The following is a 20269-nucleotide window of genomic DNA, read 5'->3' on the forward strand; positions in this document are numbered from 1 at the left end:
CATGGTGTACGTCAAAGTATGCATACCATTTATATCTTCATGATTTTCACCAGACTCTTTCATTCCAGTCATTGTGGAACTTTGCAAATTCTGCAGCACAATTATTCAGAATATATATTATTTACGCCACAGGTAAAGTCATTACGACAAGATCCAAAATGATGTTCTGACAGACCTTGTCATTACAGACATTTTATAAAAGAATGTTTTAAGCAACAGCCTGATTCTCTTACGCAAAGTATTCAATCATTGTGGTTAGCACTGCTGCCTCACAGCGCCAGAGACCTGCCTCAGGTGACTCTCTGTGTGGAGTTTGCACATTCTCCTCTTGTCTGCGTGGGTTTCCTCCAACAATCCAAAAATGTGCATGTTAGGTGAATTGGCGAGGCTAAATTACCCGTAGTGTTAGGTGAAAGGGTAAAAGTAGGGGAATAGGTCTGGGTGGGTTATCCTTTGGCGGGTCAGTGTGGACTTGTTGGGCCGAAGGGCCTGTTTCCACACTGTAAGTAATCTAATCTAATTACACCATTTGGATGTCAACCAATATTCAAGTCATAAGATCAGCAGAGAAGATTGACTACTCTGTACATGCCACGTTAGAATATTCGTGAAAAACAAACAAAGAAGATGGAAGACTATTTGTTAAATCTTGTATTTTGAAAAAAAGGGTGATGCACTTAGGATACTTTCACCTAATAGACCAACTGAACACAGGCAAACAGAAATGCAATCCTCAATTTCTTTAGTCATCCAGCATCGCCTATACCTTTTTATCCTAACAGGATTATACTTTCTCTGGAGTCTCATTATCTAATTCCTCATTATCTAATTTTCCAGCTGTCCCTTTACCTGCGAACATCACCACCTTTTGAAAGTTCTTGCCTAATACCGTCAAAATTGGCCTTGCTCCAATTTAAATGATCAAGATCTCTTTTTTTGTAATCTTAGATGACATCCTTCCCTGTCCACTACACCACTGATTTTGGTGTCATCTGCAAACTTATTAACCATGCCCTGTATATTCTTATCCAAATTATTTATGTAAAAAATACTGCTCGTCACAGGCCTCCGTCACTGCCCTATCCTCTGTCAGCAAGTCAGTGTTTATATCCACTTGGCAAGTGATCTAATTTTAATAAAGCCTTTGACAAGGTCTAATTGGCAAAGTTCATGTAGACTGTACCCATCACATGACTTTATTTTGGTTACTTCGCTCAAAAAAAATTCATGTTAGTGAGATATGATTTCCTACGCATAAAGCCTTGTTGACTATCCCTCGTCAGTCCTTTCCTATCCAAATGCATGTAAATTCTCTCTGACTCCCCTCAAGGATCTTACCTGCCAATGATGTTAGACTGACAGGTCTGTAGTTCCCAAGCTTCTCCTTACAGCCTTTCTTAAATAGTGGCACAACATTAGCTACCCTCCAATCCTCTGGCATCTCACCCATGGCTGTAGATATGGCTGCAGAGGGCCCCACAATTTCTTCCCTAGCTTCCCACAGGATCCTTTTTGAAGTTATCTTTGGCTCAGGGACCTTGTGAATCAGAGGGTTGTGGTTTCAACTCCTGGATTTGAATGTAAAATCAAGCTCTGGCTTCAGTACAGCAATAAGAGTGTGTTGTGCTTTTGGATGTGTAACCTGAAACCCTACCTGCTTTCAAAGTAGATGAGAAATATTCCAAAGCACGATTTCAAAGCAGAGCAGAGGATGTTTCTCTGGTGCTATGACCAATAATTATCCCTTAATAAAACTGTATAAACAGATTATCTGGTTGTTATCAATTTACCCTGTGCAGATTGGCTTCCTAATTTTCTTGTTTTGAAACAGGGACTACGTTTCATAAGTATTTAAATTATCTGTGAATATCTTGAGGATGGACTCTGGTTGTGAAAGGTGGTATAGAAAACAGGTCTTGCCCTTTACTTTGAACATTTGGAATCAGTGACATATCACATGTTGGCTATGATAGTTCTGTTGCGACATTGTACCACTGAATAGTTCAACTAATGACTTTGAGAGTTTATCCAAATAACAATGATTTGCCTTTAATTAAATCCTTGATCAAATCTGATCTGTTTGCAGGACGTGCTCAACATTGAGCGACTCCCTTCATGGCCTTCTGGCCGTTACAACTGTCTTGATTCATTAGATGTCTCTGTTAACTTTTAGCTAATGTGCCATTTGAAAGCAGCTCAAAACGTATACGTGAAAGATTTGTGGATACATGTTGATGCGACAGTGTAACACATGGACTTCACATGGAACCCATTCCTCTAAGTTCATATGACCCAAGGATGACTAGGACTATCTTCCTGGAAATCATTGAAATCTTAAAGTAATTACCTTATTTCTTATTTTGTAGTCAAAGAAAAAGGCTGTCCAGAATTTGGCCTAAAAACTGTGTAGTTTAGTTTTTGTCAACGTGCAGTCATTGGTTCAAAATGCAGTTGTCTCTGGAATTTAACAAAATTGTTTGACAGTATTAAACTCTGAAATTGAGAGTATACTGTATAAAAGGTGTTTGGAATATCTGTAAAACACTGAAGGTTAAGTTAGCATAGTCTTTAGACCATAGGACTGCTCTCTCATTGGAGAGAGATGATTTGTGGTTGAACCGGAGGATCACCATATCTTGGGTGAGGGGAGAAGTTGAGAAGGAGAGTCTTTGTTGGTATCCTCAGCTGCTGCAGGAATTGAACCCCACTGTTGGTGTCATTGTGCATTGCAAACTAGCCATCCAGTCAACCAAGCTCAACATTGAAATATATGTAGACTGACATCCTAGGAATTAATTGTGACCAGGAACTAAATTGGGTTAGCCATATAAAGAGAATAGCTACAGGAGCAGATCAGAGGCTAGGAATCCTGCAATCGGTAACTCATTTCCTGATTCCCCAAGGCATATGTCAAGGTGTAATGGAATACTCCGCACTTGGCTGGATGATGGCAGCTCCAACAACATGCAAGAAGCATGAGTCAATGGATATGAAGCTGGGAAAGCATGGCAGATCAGACGGCATCCAAGAACAGAAAAGCCAACATTTTGGGCTCAAACCCTTTGTCACAACTGGGGAGTGAGAGGGGGCTACAGAAATAGAGGGGTGTGGGGCGGGGGGGGTTGGGTAAGTCGAACGGTGATAGGTGGATGCAGATGTAGAGTTCTGGTGATTTGGTCATTGGGAAGGGTGGAGCATATAGGTGAGTAGAAAGATTGGTGGGTTAGGTCACAGGAAGGCTGGACGTAGGATAGGTTGGGGTGGAGGGATCTTGAAGGTGGTGAAGTCAATATTGAGGCCATTGGGCTGTAAGCTCATTAGGCGAAATATGAAGTCTTGTTCCTCCAGTTCATGTTTGGCTTCACTCTGACAGTGGGAGAGGCCTAGAATGGACATGTCCTCCAGAGGTTGGGAGGGGAACTGAAAGGGATGGTGTCAGAAGGTAGGATTGTTTGATGCGTGTAGCGTGCTTTGCTAACCAGTCCACAAGTCTGTGTTTGGTCTCCCTGATATAGAGGAGACTACATCAGGAGCAATGGATACAACAGATCTGGTGGTATGAATAGGTGGGTAAATCTGTTTGAGGCCTTGGATAGAGGTGAGAGGAGAGATGTAAGAGTAGGTATTGTACCTCATGAGGTTGCAGGGAAAGCAGTTTGACACCATCTCCAGGAGAGAGCAGCCTGCTTGATTGGTGTTGTGTCCTTCAATAATCATGTCCTTTACCACTGACCCAATAGCATGTGTTCCATCTAGAAGATAGATGGCAGAAATTCACCAAGGGTCCTTTGATATATTTTAAAACCACAACCATTAGCACCTAGAAAGAAGAGCAACAGCGATATGCCAAAACCACTATCTGAATGATCCCTTCTCAGCCACCAACCATCCAGATGCCCTTCGGTGTTGCTGGGTCAAAATTCTGAAACTCTGTTCCTAACAGTACTCTAGGTGTATCTACATCAGATGGACTGCAATGGTTCAATAACACAGTTCATCACTTGTTAATGGAAATAAGAATGGGCAATAGATGTTAGCTGAGCAAATGAGTTCCAAAAGTCGAAGGACTTAGATTAGATTTGTTGAAACAGGACTTCAGCCCAACGAGTCTACACCGACCCTCCGAAGAGTAACCCACCCAGACCCATTTCCCCCTGACTAATGCACCTAACACTATATGGGCAATTTAACATGGCCCAATCACCTGACCACATCTTTGTGACTGTGGGAGGAAACCAGAGCAGCCGCAGGAAACTCTCACAGACACAATAATGTGCAAACTCCACACAGGCAATCACCTGAGACCCTAGTGCTGTGAGGCAGCAGTGCTAACCACTGAGCCACCATGCTGCCCCAATTATTAGGTAGGTAAAAACAATGACTGCAGATGCTGGAAACCAGATTCTGGATTAGTGGTGCTGGAAGAGCACAGCAGTTCAGGCAGCATCCAAGGAGCTTCGGAATCGACGTTTCGGGCAAAAGCCCTTCATCAGGAATGTAAATTGATGAAGGTCTTTTGCCCGAAACGTCGATTTCGAAGCTCCTTGGATGCTGCCTGAACTGCTGTGCTCTTCCAGCACCACTAATGTAGAATGCCCCAATTATTAATCTACCACAATTATCAGTCTACTCATCTACCACCCCCTGAGAAACATGACCACTGGAAATGACATCACAAACCCAAGGAAACCCACACATACAAAGCAGGAAACGCCAGTAGTGCTTCGACTGGAGGCTCAGTGAAGATGTTACATGATATGGTGATGAAACGTCTGAGAATGAACCTTCCAGGTCAGCGAGTAAACCTACATCCAGAACCTCAACCTGAGCTACAAATCTTCTCAACTTGCTAACTTATTATCAAACCTTTTCCAAACTTGAGCAATCCTTTGGAAAGAGTTAGTGCTTTATTATGTAAGTTTATTTTATCTACATTAATTTATCCATTGGGGATTTTTCCTCTCAATTTACAGCTTTCCTTTTAATGCCAGCAATTTAACTGAAGTAAATGACTGAAGACCTTCGAATCAGACCTTGTCTGATTTAACCTAAAGATGTGTGTTAAATGCAAGGTTTTTTTGGTTTCATCTGTCAGTATTAAAATCAAAAAGTTGCGTGCTCTCTTTCAGCTGTGTGCCTCAGTTGAAGGCCTGAGGCTCTTATGTCAATGGTGCATGACAGTCAGATCAATATCTATATAAATGTAGCTTTCTATATTACGTGTCAGACCCTTGAGCCATTTAGACAATGTTAAAATGGCTGGACCAGAGGGAGAGGTTCTTTGAAGAAAAGAATTGTAGCTGTGGAGGCAACTATCTTTATGTCCTGGGTTCTCATTCTGCTGTGTTATTAAAATCTATCCATACCACTGATAGTTTGCCTCACTGATGCCATAATTGGACATATTGCTGTTAAAATGGCAACCCATTGTGCTGCCACTGGCTATCATTTTCTACTCATAGTTGAATCAAAATCAGCAATTAAGTTCCCTCTACCAGAAATTATAGGCCAACTTAATTTGGAGCATTCAGCCCAACTGAATATTTCCCAGCTTCCTGATCATCATATTTGTGGTAGTGGAAATTAGTGGAAATTTTGAGTTTACAAGAAATGTTATCTGGGTTCAATGTCATTGTTCACTTATGAAAGTGGAAAGTTTGTCACTGCCTGTCTTACCAAAGGATCATTAAACCTTGGCCAAAGGACCAAGGTGTCTAAGTATATTGTTTGCCATGATCCTGAGCATGCGATCTAGTAAATTTCTTGATAGTTGACAAAAGAGAGTTCTCGAGGTAAGGCAAGAGTGACAGCCTTTGACATAATTCGATGGGGTGTGGATGAAATTCGTTCACTATCGTTGGGTCAAAATTGTACAATTCCTTCCCTAAAGGGCATTGTCTATCAACCTGCAGCATGTGGACTGCGGGATTAAAGATGGCACCACTACCTTAAGAGCAACTGAGGATGGGCAATAACTGCTAGCCCATGTCCCAGAAGTGGTTAAATAGAAAAATAGTTGCTTAACTAACTTTTCACCAAATTTTGATTTGAATTGACTGGGTGCAAAAACTTCTCACTTGCAGGTTCAGTTTTGAATCAATTGGGTATGGAACTACATAATTCTGAGAGAGCTGTGCAGACTTGATCAAATTTATACAAAGCAATCCCTGAAACATAGCTTATGCTCTGACCATTCCTGTATCTGTCAAGTTTTTAAATTAGTGTAGCATCAGAACAACAAAGATGGAGACTATGATCTAAACTGGCAAAGGTTTTGGAGCTCTGAAGCACAAAGGGATTTGGGAGTCCTAAATCAAGAATCTCTGAAGGTTCACATGCAGGTTCAGTTGGCATTTGGGAAAACGCATGCAGGGAAGACAAATGTAATGTTAGCACTCGTTTCAGTGGACTAGAATCTAAGTGCTGAGAAATACAGTCTCAGCAGTAACAAGGCTTTGGTCAAACAGCATTTGGAATACTGAAGTTTTGGGCCCCATACCTAAGGAAGGATGTGCTGATGTTGGCAGGGTCCAAAGGAAATTTATAACCATGTTCATGGGAATTAAGGGCTTGCTGAATGAGGAGCAATTTGAGATGTCTTGGTATGTGTTTGATAGAGTTCAGAAGGATGAAGGGGATCTGACTGAAACTTACAGCATTCTCAGAGACCTGGATAGACTAGATGTGGAGAAGATAATTTCACATGTAAGAAACTATGATTAGAAGGCTTAGTTCTTCATTGAGGTTGAGATGAGGAAGAATTTCTTCAGGCAGAGGGGTGGTTAATCTGAGGAACTGAGGGCTGCAGAGAGCTGGGGAGGCCAAGTCACAAGTGTATTTTAGACAGAGATGGGTTCTTAATCAATAAGGGAGTCACTGCTTACAGAGGAGAAGACAGGAGATTGGGGTTGAGAAGTATATCAGCCATGGTTGAATGTTGCAGACTTGATGGGGAAAATGACCTAAGTCTGGTCCTAATCTTGGTGCATAATGGTTTTTGAAAATTGGAATTGGCGTTCTTGGGTAATTTTTCTTCTGTGTCAAGAAAGAAAGGGTGGTGACATGGGACTGATTAAAATGTTATAATCACAGCATATTAAAATAATGTTCAGTGTGTTACGTGCAACATTTGTACTGTAAAAGTGATCCATTAGCACCTCTGTTTGCTGAAAAATTATTTTTAAAGCTTGGTTGGTCACCCTCTACTGGTACACAGCATGAATGGAGTTAAAGAAGTTGTAATTCAAGTACAGTGTCCCATTTTCTGCTTGGGGACTCTGTATTTTGAGTTCAATTTGTTTTATGGTCTGAGCACTTTGTCCCATATTTGTACCCTAACCCTCATACTGCCACATCTTGCCATTACATGGGTTACTACTACTGCTACCTTCCCATTGTTAGCCACTGTGGTCCCAATTTGCAGCTATTTATTTCCCCAGACTCCCCTTTATCCACTCGTTTGTCTGCCCAAGTGTTCTTTCTGTAGATTTAGCTCAACCTATCATTTACTACTGCCTTTTATCCTCTCCCCACCCCATCTTCAGTATATATGCCAACTTTACAATCCATTCTGAAGAAGGGTCACTAGACATGAAACGTGAACTTTGCTTTCTGTTCACAGATGTTGCCAGACCTGTTGACTTTGCTCAGCAGTTTCTGTTTTTGCTAGTTAAGTTTGAGTTTAATAATGTTTGAAGACTCCTAACACTAATAACGGATTGAGGAAGTTAATGTATAGGTGACATAAAATTTGTCAAGAGGATCTCTGCTCTGGACTCCCTGGTACTCGGGCACATCCTTGCTCTATTTAACTTTTTGAATCATGTTGGAATTTTGAGATTTTCCCCCTCTTTTTTTTTTTTCTCTCTCTGAGCTCCTTTGAATATCATGTAATTTAGCCAATCTCTTTTGATACATCAGTCCTGCCATCCCAGCAATCTACCTGGTAAACCATTATGCTCCTCACTCCATAGCGAGCACATGCGAAAGGTCTAGCTTTTAAAGGCAAGGATGTACTTCTGAAGCTTTATAAGGCTTGGTCAGACGTCATTTAGAATATTGTGAGCAATTTTGGGTCCCAAAAGTCAGCAATGATGTACTGGCCCTGGAACGTCCAGAATAAATTCATGACAATGACCCCCAGAAGGAAAGATATAACATAGGAACGTATGGGGACTCTGGGTCTATACTTGATGGAGCTTAGAAGAATGAGGAGGAATCTAATTGAAACTTAGAGAATACTCAATAGCCTAGGCAAACTGGACAGTGGGAAGATGATTCCATTGGTAGGAGAGGCTAGGACCTTAGGTGTCCTCGCCTCAATTTAGGGGTAAGGGAAGGCCCTTTAGAATGGAGATGAGAAACCTCTTCAGTCAGAGTGGCGAATCTTTTGACTTCATTGCCACAGACGGCTGTGGAGGGCAGGTCATTGAGTAAATTTAAGACCGAGGTAGGTTCTTGATTGTGAAGGGGTTTAAAGGTTTTGGAGAGAAGGTAGGAGAATGGGATTAAAACTTATCAGCCATGATTGAATGGTGAAGTAGACTTGATGGGTGGAATGGCCTAATTTGTGCTCCTGTGTCTTAGGGTCATCCTATGGTGTATCCATCCTCTTTTAAGGATTCCAAAACTGCGCACAATAATCCAGGTATGATCTCATCAATCTGCCCTCCGCAATCACCGCAAAACATCCCTGCTCTGTACTCCAATCCTGCCACTATGAAGGCCAGCATAGTAATTGTTGCCTTTACCACCTGCTGAACCTGCATGCTTCGCTTCAGTGACTGTTGTATGAGGACACAGGGCTCATTGCACGTTTTCCTATCTCAATTTGTAGCCCTTCAGATAACTTGTCTTTCAGATAAGTTGGATACCCTCACACTTATCCACTTAGTTCATCTTACTTTACCCCTCAACTTAGTGAGTGAAACATCTGTTTCCTCCTTGCAGTTGACCCACCCACCCAACTGTTATTTGCAAACATAGAGCTCTTTATCTTAGTTCTTTCAGCGAAATCATGAATATATATTCTAATAGCTTGCGTCCAAGCATTGATTCCTTCTGTGTGCCACCTAGTTCCCTATTCATGTTGTCACCTACCCTCACTCCCATGCACTTTACATGCTAATCTCTTGTGTGGGGCTCAGTTGAACGCTCTCTGAAAGTCCAAGTAAATCACATTTATTAGGTTCCCTGCGTTGTTGAGTTGCCTCCTTGAAAAATTTCAGCGGATTTCAAGTGTGATTTTTTCCCTTGTGTGCCATGTCCAATTCCTGTTACTGTTTTCCAAGTGCTCTGTTACAAAATCTTTCACAGACTCTTGCATTTTCCCTTGTCAGGTTAAGTAGTCTCTAATTCATTTTTCTCTTCACCCATGCATGCATGTTAAATTTTTTTTTAGATTGTTCTCTGCTCCACATCATTCTCTCGGCAATAACCTACCCAGTACTGATAAGTGATGGATGCCAAAATGACATGTTTGTCAGAAGCCAGCAGTATCAACTGTATGTTGTTAGCACGCCATGCCACTTTTCGTTTCAGTTGAAATCGAGTGAGTAGAATTGTAAACACGAATGTGTTCCTGGTCAAAACAGAAATTGGTTGACTGTGATGATCCTTTTCAAATAAGTGCCTTTTTTGACTGACGAAGCAAGAAGTAAAATCTGAATTCTTTAACACTTCAGGCCAAATTCAACCTCTACCTAACGGCTTGCCTTTTTTTGTCTCAACAATGAAACATGGCATGGTCGATGAGCAAGCTGTGCTGCAAACATCTCGTAGTCATAGGCTCATAATATTTAAGTATTGCGTCTCAGGCAACAGCAATTTCTACTTGAATAGCAGCTTTAACACAATGTCCTGAAGTGTTTCACAGTACAATAATGGAGCAAATTTGTACACCAAGACATGGCGCAGGCAGCAGCATTTTGGAGACTTCAGCTTTATGGAATGCACCATGTGGCAAATTGGCCAGGAGGCCGTTGGACTAGTCAAGTTGAAATACAAAAGTATGAATTAGAGTTGAGTAACAAATGAGCAGAAACAGCAAAAAGAGTCTTGCTGTCTTCCAAAGTTGGAAGAGGGCAAATTGGCCATGGCAAGGATATATGGTCAGGAGCTCATTTTGGCGTTGAGTATAATCCCCAAGGTTGCAACATTGAGTCGGTCTTGGACAGTTTCCAGCAAGAAGATTGGATTCAGTGGCACAGAAGCTGAGTTTGTAACAGGCAATGAAGAAAATGGCTTCCACCTTTTCAATATAAAAGCAGAGGAAGTTTCTGTTCATTGTATTGAATGTCAGCTTAGCATTCTGTCAATTTAGTGCTAGTGGCAGAACTCTGTCATTCACGAAAACCAATTGGACTAGCTAATGACCTTAGCAATACTGTTCAACATCTGCCAGTGATTTCAGTCGCCAGTTTTTGCTGTATGTTGTCCATTATTATAATGTACTTGCCCTTAGTTGTATTCATTTGGTCTCCATCTCTTTTCAAGGGAAGTAATTGGAATGTTTGTTTGTATGGCACGTGCATTGTGCAAGCTTTAGTGGATGTTTTTGTTTCTTGGTATTAACTGATGAAAGGGAGTTATTTTATAATTTACGCATGAAAGATTATACTGGTGGGCTCTTCAATTTTGTAAACATTATCTGATAATTTTGCTTAACTATTCAATGTTTTGATGTTTCTTAATTTTCAGGCCAAATACATTTCACAATGTATTGATGAAATAAAGCAGGAGCTGAAGCAGGATAATATCGCGGTCAAGGCCAATGCGGTCATCAAGCTTGCATATGTAAGTAAAATGTGGCAAATTTGAAAGAATCTGCATAAAATTAGATACTGCCAGCACACTGCACAATCTGTTTATTTAAGTTGAATACAACTGACACAAATCAGGCCCTTTGGTAAAATTCTGAATTCATGTTCGGCTTTTAAGGTTGATGTTTATTGCTCTTTGATGTGTTCTGCATCAGTTCCTCCTTTAGGTGCAATAGTTAAGAACGTGTATTTGAAATTGTTTTCTCAACCCCAATATTGTGCTACTCAAGTACCAAAATGTCACCTAAGCAGATACAGTTGTCTTATACTTGAATTAAATATTGAGAATTTTGCTTTGTGCCATCAAAAGATTTGAATGTGACATTTGAAATAGAACAGCAAGTCCTGGAGGGACCTTTAGTTTGTTTTGCTAGCTAATGAATTCAGATCTTGACACCTAAAGTATGTGGAACAAGTTTCAACTTGGTAAAGTTGAGACTGACACTAAACTTGTGGTTTAAGTGCTTCATTGTGAGACAAATAGAAAAATAATTCTGTGTGGAATCTTTCTAAAAAAAAGATATATTTTGTTTACTATTATCTTAGTGGTTGTCGTGTAATTGTTTTGAATGCCATCTTAAAGTAACAAACTGTTACAGTTACAGTTCAAAATGTTTTTCCACCCCCAAAACAGCTGCAGATGCTGGGTTATGATATCAGCTGGGCTGCCTTCAACATTATCGAAGTAATGAGTTCATCGAAGTTTACATTCAAGGTAGGGATGTTTTCTCTTCTCTGTACAGTGGCCTTATAAATGAAGGAACGATACAGTAATATGGCAATATGAAAGATCGTTCTTTACCACTTAAACAGTGGTATGAACTGCTAAAATATCATAACATTAATTTTCTGGGAATTCACCTTGAGATTTACTGATGACAAATAGTCCATTCATGAACTGAGAAATGAATTTTAATTTTTTGTCTTCATGCCTCATGGTATGAGAGAGAAGAATCTTTGGCTTAATTAAAAAAATCCATTGTGGGAGCACCTTGCACTCGAATGAAATTTTAGTTTTTGCAGGTGAAGTTGTAGTTCAACTTGTTGCTCAAACTTGTGTATAATCGCAAATGATGGGTTCTCTGTGATCAGTGTGTGGTAAATTGGTGCAGTTTTACTTTTGAAGCTGAGAAGGTATTTATCACAAGCATTAATAAAAACACTATCCACCCATGGGTGACAAAATTTTAAATGACTGGAAATGACCTTTTTTTAAATAACCGCCCTTCTCACTTCAGTAAGTACTGGTTGTTACAAAGAAAGAAAATTTACAGCCCAGGAACAGACCCTTCGGCCCGAGCCGGTCCAAATGTACTGCTTAAACCTGTCGAACAATTCCTAAATATTTGTAACCCTCTGCTCCCCACCTACTCGTGCATGTGTCCAGATACATCTTAAATGAATCTACTGTGCCTGCCTCTACCACCTCTGCTGGCAATGCGTTCCAAACGCCCACCACCCTCTGTGTGAAGTACTTGCCGCGTGTGTCTCCCTTTAAACTTTCCACCTCTCACCTTGAAAGCATGACCTCTGGTTATTGAATCCTTCACTCTGGGGGAAAAAGTTTGTCTCTATCCACCCTGTCTTATACCCTTAACGATTTTGTAAACCTCAATCAGATCCCCCCTCAATCTCCTTTTTTTTAGTGAAAGTAAACCTAACCTACTCAACCTCTCTTCATAGCTAGCACCTTCCATACCAGGCAACATCCTTGTAAACCTTCTCTGCACCCTCTCCAAAATGTCCACATCCTTTTGGTAAGATGGTGACCAGACTGTACACAATATTCTAAATGTGGCTGAACCATTGTTTTGTACAATTTTAGCATGTCTTGCCAGCTCTTATACTCAAACCCTGTCCAACGAAGGCAAACATACTATATGCCTTCTTGACCACTCTATCCACCTGTGCAGCAACCTTCAGGGTACAATGGACCTGTACTCCCAGATCTCTCTGCGCATCAACTTTTCCCAAGGCTCTTCCATTCATTGTATAATTCGCTCTAGAATTATACATGCCTAAATGCATCACCTGACATTTGCCTGGATTGAAATCCATCTGCCACTTTGCCACCCAAAAAGAACAAAAAAAATTTGCATAAATTAGAGATTTCAGTATTTAAATGTATTTACAAGATGCCTATTTGTGTAAATGCAATAAATAATGTAGCTTCCTTGAAAGGTCACAAATACAATTGGCGAAGTTTGCCACGCTTGGTTTAATTATAGACATGGCCAGTTTTTTAGCCAGGACTGCCTTCCTATCTGCTGTTTTTAAAATTATAAAACATTGGTAAACTTGTATTGGACATTCCTTGAATTTTTGAACTATTTTAGGTGAATTGGGTAAAATTGTATTACTAACCAGTAGAATGGAAACTCTTCTTGTGCACATCTAAGGTTTTGAGTCTTGCTTATTGCATGCCCTTGTTGTCATTCTATTAAGTACTAGTTCTTCTCTTGCCAAGCTGACTTTCGCCATATGTAGTTTAAAGTTTTTGAGTCTTCATGATTAAAGTCTGTCTGTCTTTTTTTCTCCCCTCACCTTCCTGGCATCAGCTGTGTCTTACAATTCACTTCACAAATACTAGCAGTTGTAAATTTTGATGAAATTTGTATTTTTTCCCATTTCCTTGAAATTGAGCATTCATCGTGGTACCTTAGGCTGTGTCTGCTGTCTTTGTTCTGATCTGCTATTGCCTTTGCTTTACTCATGCCTGCAGCCTTGACTGGATCTGCTTATACGTTTCCAGCTTGCAGTCCAGTCTCTGCCTCACCATAAAAGGACCAAAGTAAAGAGAGAAATAGAGCAGGAGGAGATGAAAATTGGGCGGGGGGAAAAAGGAGTGAAAGAAAAGGAACAGTCAGAAGGGAAGGTGGTGGTACTAGATAATGAGACTGGCTTGTGATTTATAATAGCTGGTCTGTGACCAGATCAAACTTCATTCTGATATGTAACAGACAATAAAGAAATCACTTCAGAAAGGAGTGAGATCAAGAATCCAGTTGATGAAGTAGAGAAGGAGTGAACAAAACAAGTCCTAAAATGATGATGCTGAGAATGGATTAATGTGATGGAATGAATTTGAGCCCACACAAGCAATGGGTGGCAAATCAGATAATGAGCTGAATCTTAAAAAAAAAAAGGAGAAATTAATGCGGGAACAATTTAATGCATGAGAGTCCAGTAGAAATATGGAAAGAGGTCCTTCAAATATTTTTTGTAAACATGTACCAAAATGAGAGCCTTAGAGAAAAACGTGAGTCTGGGCAATTAATGAATATAAGTAGATAGCAGGTGAATTGAACAGAGTTTACATTAGAAGATGCAAGTGACGTGCAAAAATTGCTATAAACAGAATTGAGTAACTCCATGAAATGGCAATCATAAGGGGAGTGGTACTGAGCTCCGTGGAGCTATGAGTGGTGATGGACTTATCCTTGAGTCTTATAGCAAGTGCCTGGTGTTAAAATTAATGTACAACTTTAAATTTTGCACAATTCCCTAGATTTTGGGCATGTACTAGAAGATTGAAAAGTAATGTGTGTGTACCCCTTCATTCAAAAAGGAAAGACAAAATCACTGGGCAGTTAACTTAATATCTATCATAGAGAAGATGTTTGAAAGTATTACTAGAATACTACAGGGCACTTTTGACAAGTTCAAGGTGAACAGGCAGAGTCAGTGATTTTTTGAAAGGGATATTATATTTAGTCAACTTATTGGAATTATTTGAGAAAGTTATGTGCACCATGCATGTAAATTTTCAGGATTCATTTAATAAGGAGTCACATCAACGGTTAATGTGGAAAATGAACGCTCATTCATTCTGTCAGAGCTACATATTGGCATGGCTATAATTTACACAGTGCCTAGCAGTGGTGAGGGTCGTGAGTCCTGGGAACATTCTTCCTTAAATTGCTTCCACTGCTTTTTTGAATATTTTTAAGGTCAAGGTAGAGATATTTGATAAGACATCAGTGAGGTGTTATCGAAGCAGTCAGCAATGTGGTGGAATAATCATACAACTGTGATCATCTTCAATGGCAGAGCAGGCTCAAGGAATCTAGTAACTGACTCCTCCTGATTGCTATGTTTGTATGAATGTGATGCATTGCAATATGCATGTCTATCATTTCTCACTCTTATGCATTCCTTCTGATTTTTCTGACAATCTCTGTGGTTTGTTATCCTGCAGAATCCAAGTAATGATCAAGACATAGGCATCAACTTTGTTTCTTTGTTTCTCCCATCCTCCCTTCTCCTGGATAGAAACCAAATTTTGTTGCAAAACTTGTCTTTGCCAGTAGTGTTTCCTCATCCTGATGCTTTGGGTCTTCCTGGATTCATAAGACTGATTTTTTTTTTGAGCTTCCATTCTAAGAACTTCCTTGAGCAAGTTTGAGATTTACCAGTATCTTGTAAATCTGCAACCAATGCTTGCAATTGCTCAAGGTTAGAAACATCCCAGTTATGTTACAGGTTTGAGAATGTGCTGTCATGGAGTGGCTGCAGTGGCTGAGCTTTACAAAGGAACAAATCGTGAAATGGACCTTTTGTGATTTTTGTCGTAAGCCCTGGTGATAAGAGTTCGTAACCTTTTATAAGACGTTGTCTGTTTACAAGCCTTTATCTTAAGGTTTCAGAAATTGTTAAATGTAAGAATGCAATTATTGCTTTGTATTTCAAATTTATGCACAGTAGCCTGATTAACTTGTATCTTTGACCAAATCTGAGACTCCATTTACCTAGATTCCATCGTTCTGAACCAACGTGAAGAATTCAGCTTCCTAATTTTCAGTTCAGCATGCATTAGTTTCAGCAAGTCATGCTGAATCTGCACAGTTGGTAATAGTTCAATGCTGGGCTTCTGCTAGTTAGCCACGAGTTGGACAATATAGCTTGCTTCCAACTTCCAGATTGAGAGAACTTGGCAGTCCACCTTTTTCAATGCATACAAGTGCTGAAAATTTACAATTGTGCAATTTCTTTTGAAGCTGTAAATGAAAACCATTTTGGTCAGACTTAGCAAGGTTCTAAGTTGTGATCTTATTCTGGGCTTGAATTTAGACTGCACACTGTTTCTCATCGGAAGTCCATTTCAACTTAATTTTTTTCTTGGAAATAATTTTCTGTGCTAAAATCATGTAAGCTGATAAGCAGCATCAATTAATTGTTTACTTCAATATTGGGCATGACTAGAAGATATACTCATTTAGAAATCTTTGTTTGCTAGTTACTTGTTTTTGCTTTATTGCAGAGGATAGGGTATCTGACTGCCTCTCAGTGCTTTTATGAAGGGACTGATGTAATCATGTTGACAACTAATCAGATTCGTAAGGTAACGTGAGAGATGTTTCCAATACTTTTCAATTCAAAGCAATTCTAAGTTGTGGTGCAAAATTGTACCTTTGTCTTCATTTCATCATATCGTATTATTAATCCTAATTGAAAATTTTACAACATTCACAGGACCTCAGCAGCCCAAATCAGTATGATACAGGAGTTGCTTTGACTGGTTTATCATGTTTTGTTACCCCAGATCTTGCCCGGGATTTGGCAAATGACATTATGACACTGGTGAGTGCTTTGGATTTGGGACTTGTTTATGCTTTATAGGAATTCCTTGTTAGATCGCTACTTAGATTATTCACTAACAATATACTTGACTTCTGGTCCGCAGATGTCTCATACAAAGCCTTACATTAGAAAGAAAGCTGTGCTTATTATGTACAAGATATTTCTCAAATACCCAGAATCCCTGCGACCTGCCTTCCCTCGCCTTAAAGAAAAGCTGGAGGATCCTGATTCTGGTGAGTTATCTTCACGGCAAGCAATACCACGCAACGCGTCGGAAGTTTACACCAAATGATGGGAAAGTCTTTTGCATTGTATAAATAAAGAACTCCATGGCTGTACAACTGAACTAGAGCACTTATCATTTCTTCCAATAATAATTAGGAATTCAATTAAATTAATTGCTACTTCATTAAAATGCTAAAGAAGACAAATTTGAGTACGTTATCAGGAATGTACTGATTTTACTTCAGTTCCCACGTTAGCCTTTAATAAGAACAGGAAGTGTATTACTTGTACACAAGTTGTTCCTCCAGTTCTTGGCTAAAAACATGTTCTCAAACTCTACTTTTAGATGAGAACAGGAATGCATTTCCCATTTAGACAATGCTTATGGTATTCACAAATGGTAATTTGCATATGGAATTTTGCATTGTTTTCATATCTCATTTTACAGTTTTAACATTTTGAGATATTTAAGTATTTTAGTTTTAAATTCACAAGAGGAGTGCTATACAAGGCCACAAACTGATGAGCAAGCACAGGGCTAGAACATTTTCCAAGAAAGAACATGAAAGCTGATCCAGATCATTCAATGTTGACTGTTACCTCTGCCTGTCTCATAGGTGTCCAGTCTGCTGCCGTGAATGTTATCTGTGAGCTTGCCCGTCGCAATCCGAAGAATTATCTTTCCCTTGCTCCGTTGTTCTTCAAGCTAATGACTTCTTCAACTAACAACTGGGTCCTCATTAAAATCATCAAACTAGTAAGACTCAATTAACTGTTATTAGGGAAAAAGAAACTTGTTGGGCAGTCAGTTATAGAAAATCAGGAAAAGTGTTAATTATTCATGGAGCTTTTTCCATAGGAAGCAAAATACTGTTTGTTGTGATGAATCATACAATAAATATGTAAACATGGCTTACGACCACTGTATTCAGTTTGCAAACAAATTGTGTAATATAAAGATTAGGTCTACTCAGACTACACAGACTATGGAGGTGTGCCGTCATTAGGGAGAGACAACTGGTGGTAGTTTAACCTGGGGATCTCCACCTGAGGGAAGAAGTTGAGAAGGAGACTTCTCTTTTATGATAACTTGCGCCAGTGTGAGTTTTGAATCCACGCTGTTGACATGACTCTATTGCAAACCTGCTGTCCAGCCAACTGAGCAAACCGGTCCTCAGATTATCAGTTCTGTGTAATATCAAGTATTAATCTATTGTTAACATGAGAGATTTTTTGTGCTGCACTTAATAAAATATTAGAATTAAGTGCAGCAGAAATTATTCTATTCTAGTAATATATGTTACTACTTCCATAGGTTGGAGGTTACCTTTTTGGTTTTACTGATAAAATTTCATAAAATTGACATCAATATTAATTGGTGCTGAAACTTCTGGAAATATTGGTTGAGGTGTAGTTAATCTAGTATCATGGGATAATGCAAGTTTGAGACAAGTTCTGGAGCCTAGTAGAATACACAGAGGCTATGTCTCTGAGTTTAAATACCAAGCATCGATTGAGTAAACCTCCAAGACAGCCTTACTTTTAATATGCCTTCCATGATGACTGAATACCTTTATAATGCTTTCCAGTCAATAAATCTTTTGAAGTGTTATTGCTGTTGTAATGTTGAAAACATGGTAGCTTCAGGAAATTTAATTGTATTTTCTATTTATTCAACTGCTTGTAATAAGATATAGTTGTCATTTATCAAAGTGGAACTTCAGCATTTGATTCAACGAAACAGGGCTTTGACTAGAATAATTCTAAGTTTTGTTATGACTAACTTCTCAAGAAAAAGGAAAATGCTATGCTTTCGAAAATATTTTCCTATCTAGATTTTAAAATTTAACACTTTTGGGTGTGGAGATAAAAACAGTGTTATCATATTGATTTCATGGTATTTCAAGGAGCTTGTTGGGGAATTTGGAAAGAGGATTGGGAGCTCTGAAGGAGGAGGCAGAGGGACCTCTGTCAAATTGGAATGCTGAGGTACAAAACTGCTTTTTATGCAGTTCATGGATAGGTGCCTTACATGGAAAAATAAATTTGGTAACATTTCTCACCTGGAGAGAATTTGATGGCGTTGCTCAAAATATTAGCATATCAAAACTCCAGAAAATGGGTTTCTGCAGAGCAAGTAGAATATAATGCTGAAAGGACGTATGTTAATACTTCTAATTCCTTCAGCAGTCACAGCTGAGTTTACAAATTGAAAATATTTTGCATGCATTAATTTAGGGACTGTATTAAACAATCCTTCTCTGTTTATCTTGATATTTTGATGTGGAACCAATGTAACTGTGATGTGATGTTTGAAACAGTGCTTAATGCTATATTAGATTTTTAATTTGTTTGGTTTTTATTTGCCATATAAATTTGGCTAATGAGAGAGCTTTAAACTAATTGGCAAAGGAGGTTTTGGGAAAAGGGAAATGCAAACTTATGAAACAAAAGCATCTGTAGGCATTGCAGTACTCAGAGTAAAAACATAGAAAAACTGCAGCAAATGGAGTCAAAGAATGAAAAGATGACTAAAGACAAGATTAATATAAATGTGTGGAATATTAGCCACAAACTAGATGCATTAATGGAAAAAAATACAAGTTGATGACTATGATCTTAGAGCTATGATGGAGACATGATTGTAAGGCCATCAAAGATGGGAACTAATTGGTCAGCTATTTCTGACTTGTCGAAACAACCAGCAGGAAGTTAATATTGGTGGAGTAGCTTTGTTAGTAGGAGATGGTATGTGTAAGTTTCCAAGGGATTACCTTGGACCAGATATTGCAGAATCCATTTAGGCAGAGGTAACAAAAAAAAAAGACAGCCCTGGTGGGAATCCTCTACAGAACCCTGCCCAAAGTTGCTGCTATTGAGTCATAGAGTCTTAGAAATGTACACCATGGAAACAGACCCTTAGGTCCAACCTGTCCATGCCGACCAGATATCCCAACCCAATCTTGTCCCACCTGTGAGCGTCTGGCCCATATCCCTCCAAACCCTTCCTATTCATATACCCATCCAAATGCCTCTTAAATGTTGCAATTGTACCAGCCTCCACCACTGCCTCTGGCAGCTTATTCCATACATGTACCACCCTCTGCGTGAAAAGTTGCCCCTTAGGTCTCTTTTTTTTTTATATCTTTACCTTCTCACCCTAAACCTATGCCCTCTAGTTTTGGACTCCCTGATCCCAGGGAAAAGACTTTGCCTATTTATCCTATCCTTGCCCCTCATAATTTTGTAAACCTCTACAAGGTCACCCCTCAGCCTCCGCTCCAGGGAAAACAGCCCCAGCCTGTTCAGCCTGTCCCTAAAGCTCAAATCCTCCAGCCCTGGCAACATCCTTGTAAATTTTTTCTGAACCCTTTCAAGTTTCACAACATCTTTCCAATAGGAAGGAGACCAGAATTGCACGCAATATTCCAACAGTGGCCTAACCAATGTCCTGTACAGCGGCAACATGACCTCCCTACTCCTGTACTCGATACTCTGGCCAATAAAGGAAAGCATACCCAAACGCCACCTTCACTCTCCTATCTACCTGCGATTCCACTTTCAAGGAGCTATGAACCTGCACTCCCAGGTCTCTTCGTTCAGCAACACTCCCTAGTACCTTACCATTAAGTGTAGAAGTCCTG

The 20269-nt window shown here is 39.6% G+C and overlaps 1 protein-coding gene across 2 annotated transcripts in view; it reads left to right on the forward strand.

The window, feature by feature from the left end:
• ap3d1 (adaptor related protein complex 3 subunit delta 1) overlaps positions 1-20269 on the forward strand; it is a 92144-nt gene that overhangs the window by 19223 nt on the left and 52652 nt on the right. For both annotated transcript variants that reach the window (XM_072594109.1, XM_072594110.1), the window contains exons 2-7: positions 10699-10794; positions 11455-11535; positions 16081-16161; positions 16293-16400; positions 16504-16633; positions 17243-17382. In XM_072594109.1, coding sequence (XP_072450210.1) covers positions 10699-10794; positions 11455-11535; positions 16081-16161; positions 16293-16400; positions 16504-16633; positions 17243-17382 — 636 coding nt within the window. The remainder of the gene's footprint in view (positions 1-10698; positions 10795-11454; positions 11536-16080; positions 16162-16292; positions 16401-16503; positions 16634-17242; positions 17383-20269) is intronic.

The sequence above is a fragment of the Chiloscyllium punctatum genome, chromosome 24 (genome assembly GCF_047496795.1).
Source record: "Chiloscyllium punctatum isolate Juve2018m chromosome 24, sChiPun1.3, whole genome shotgun sequence".
In the NCBI taxonomy this organism is placed as follows: Eukaryota; Metazoa; Chordata; class Chondrichthyes; order Orectolobiformes; family Hemiscylliidae; genus Chiloscyllium; species Chiloscyllium punctatum.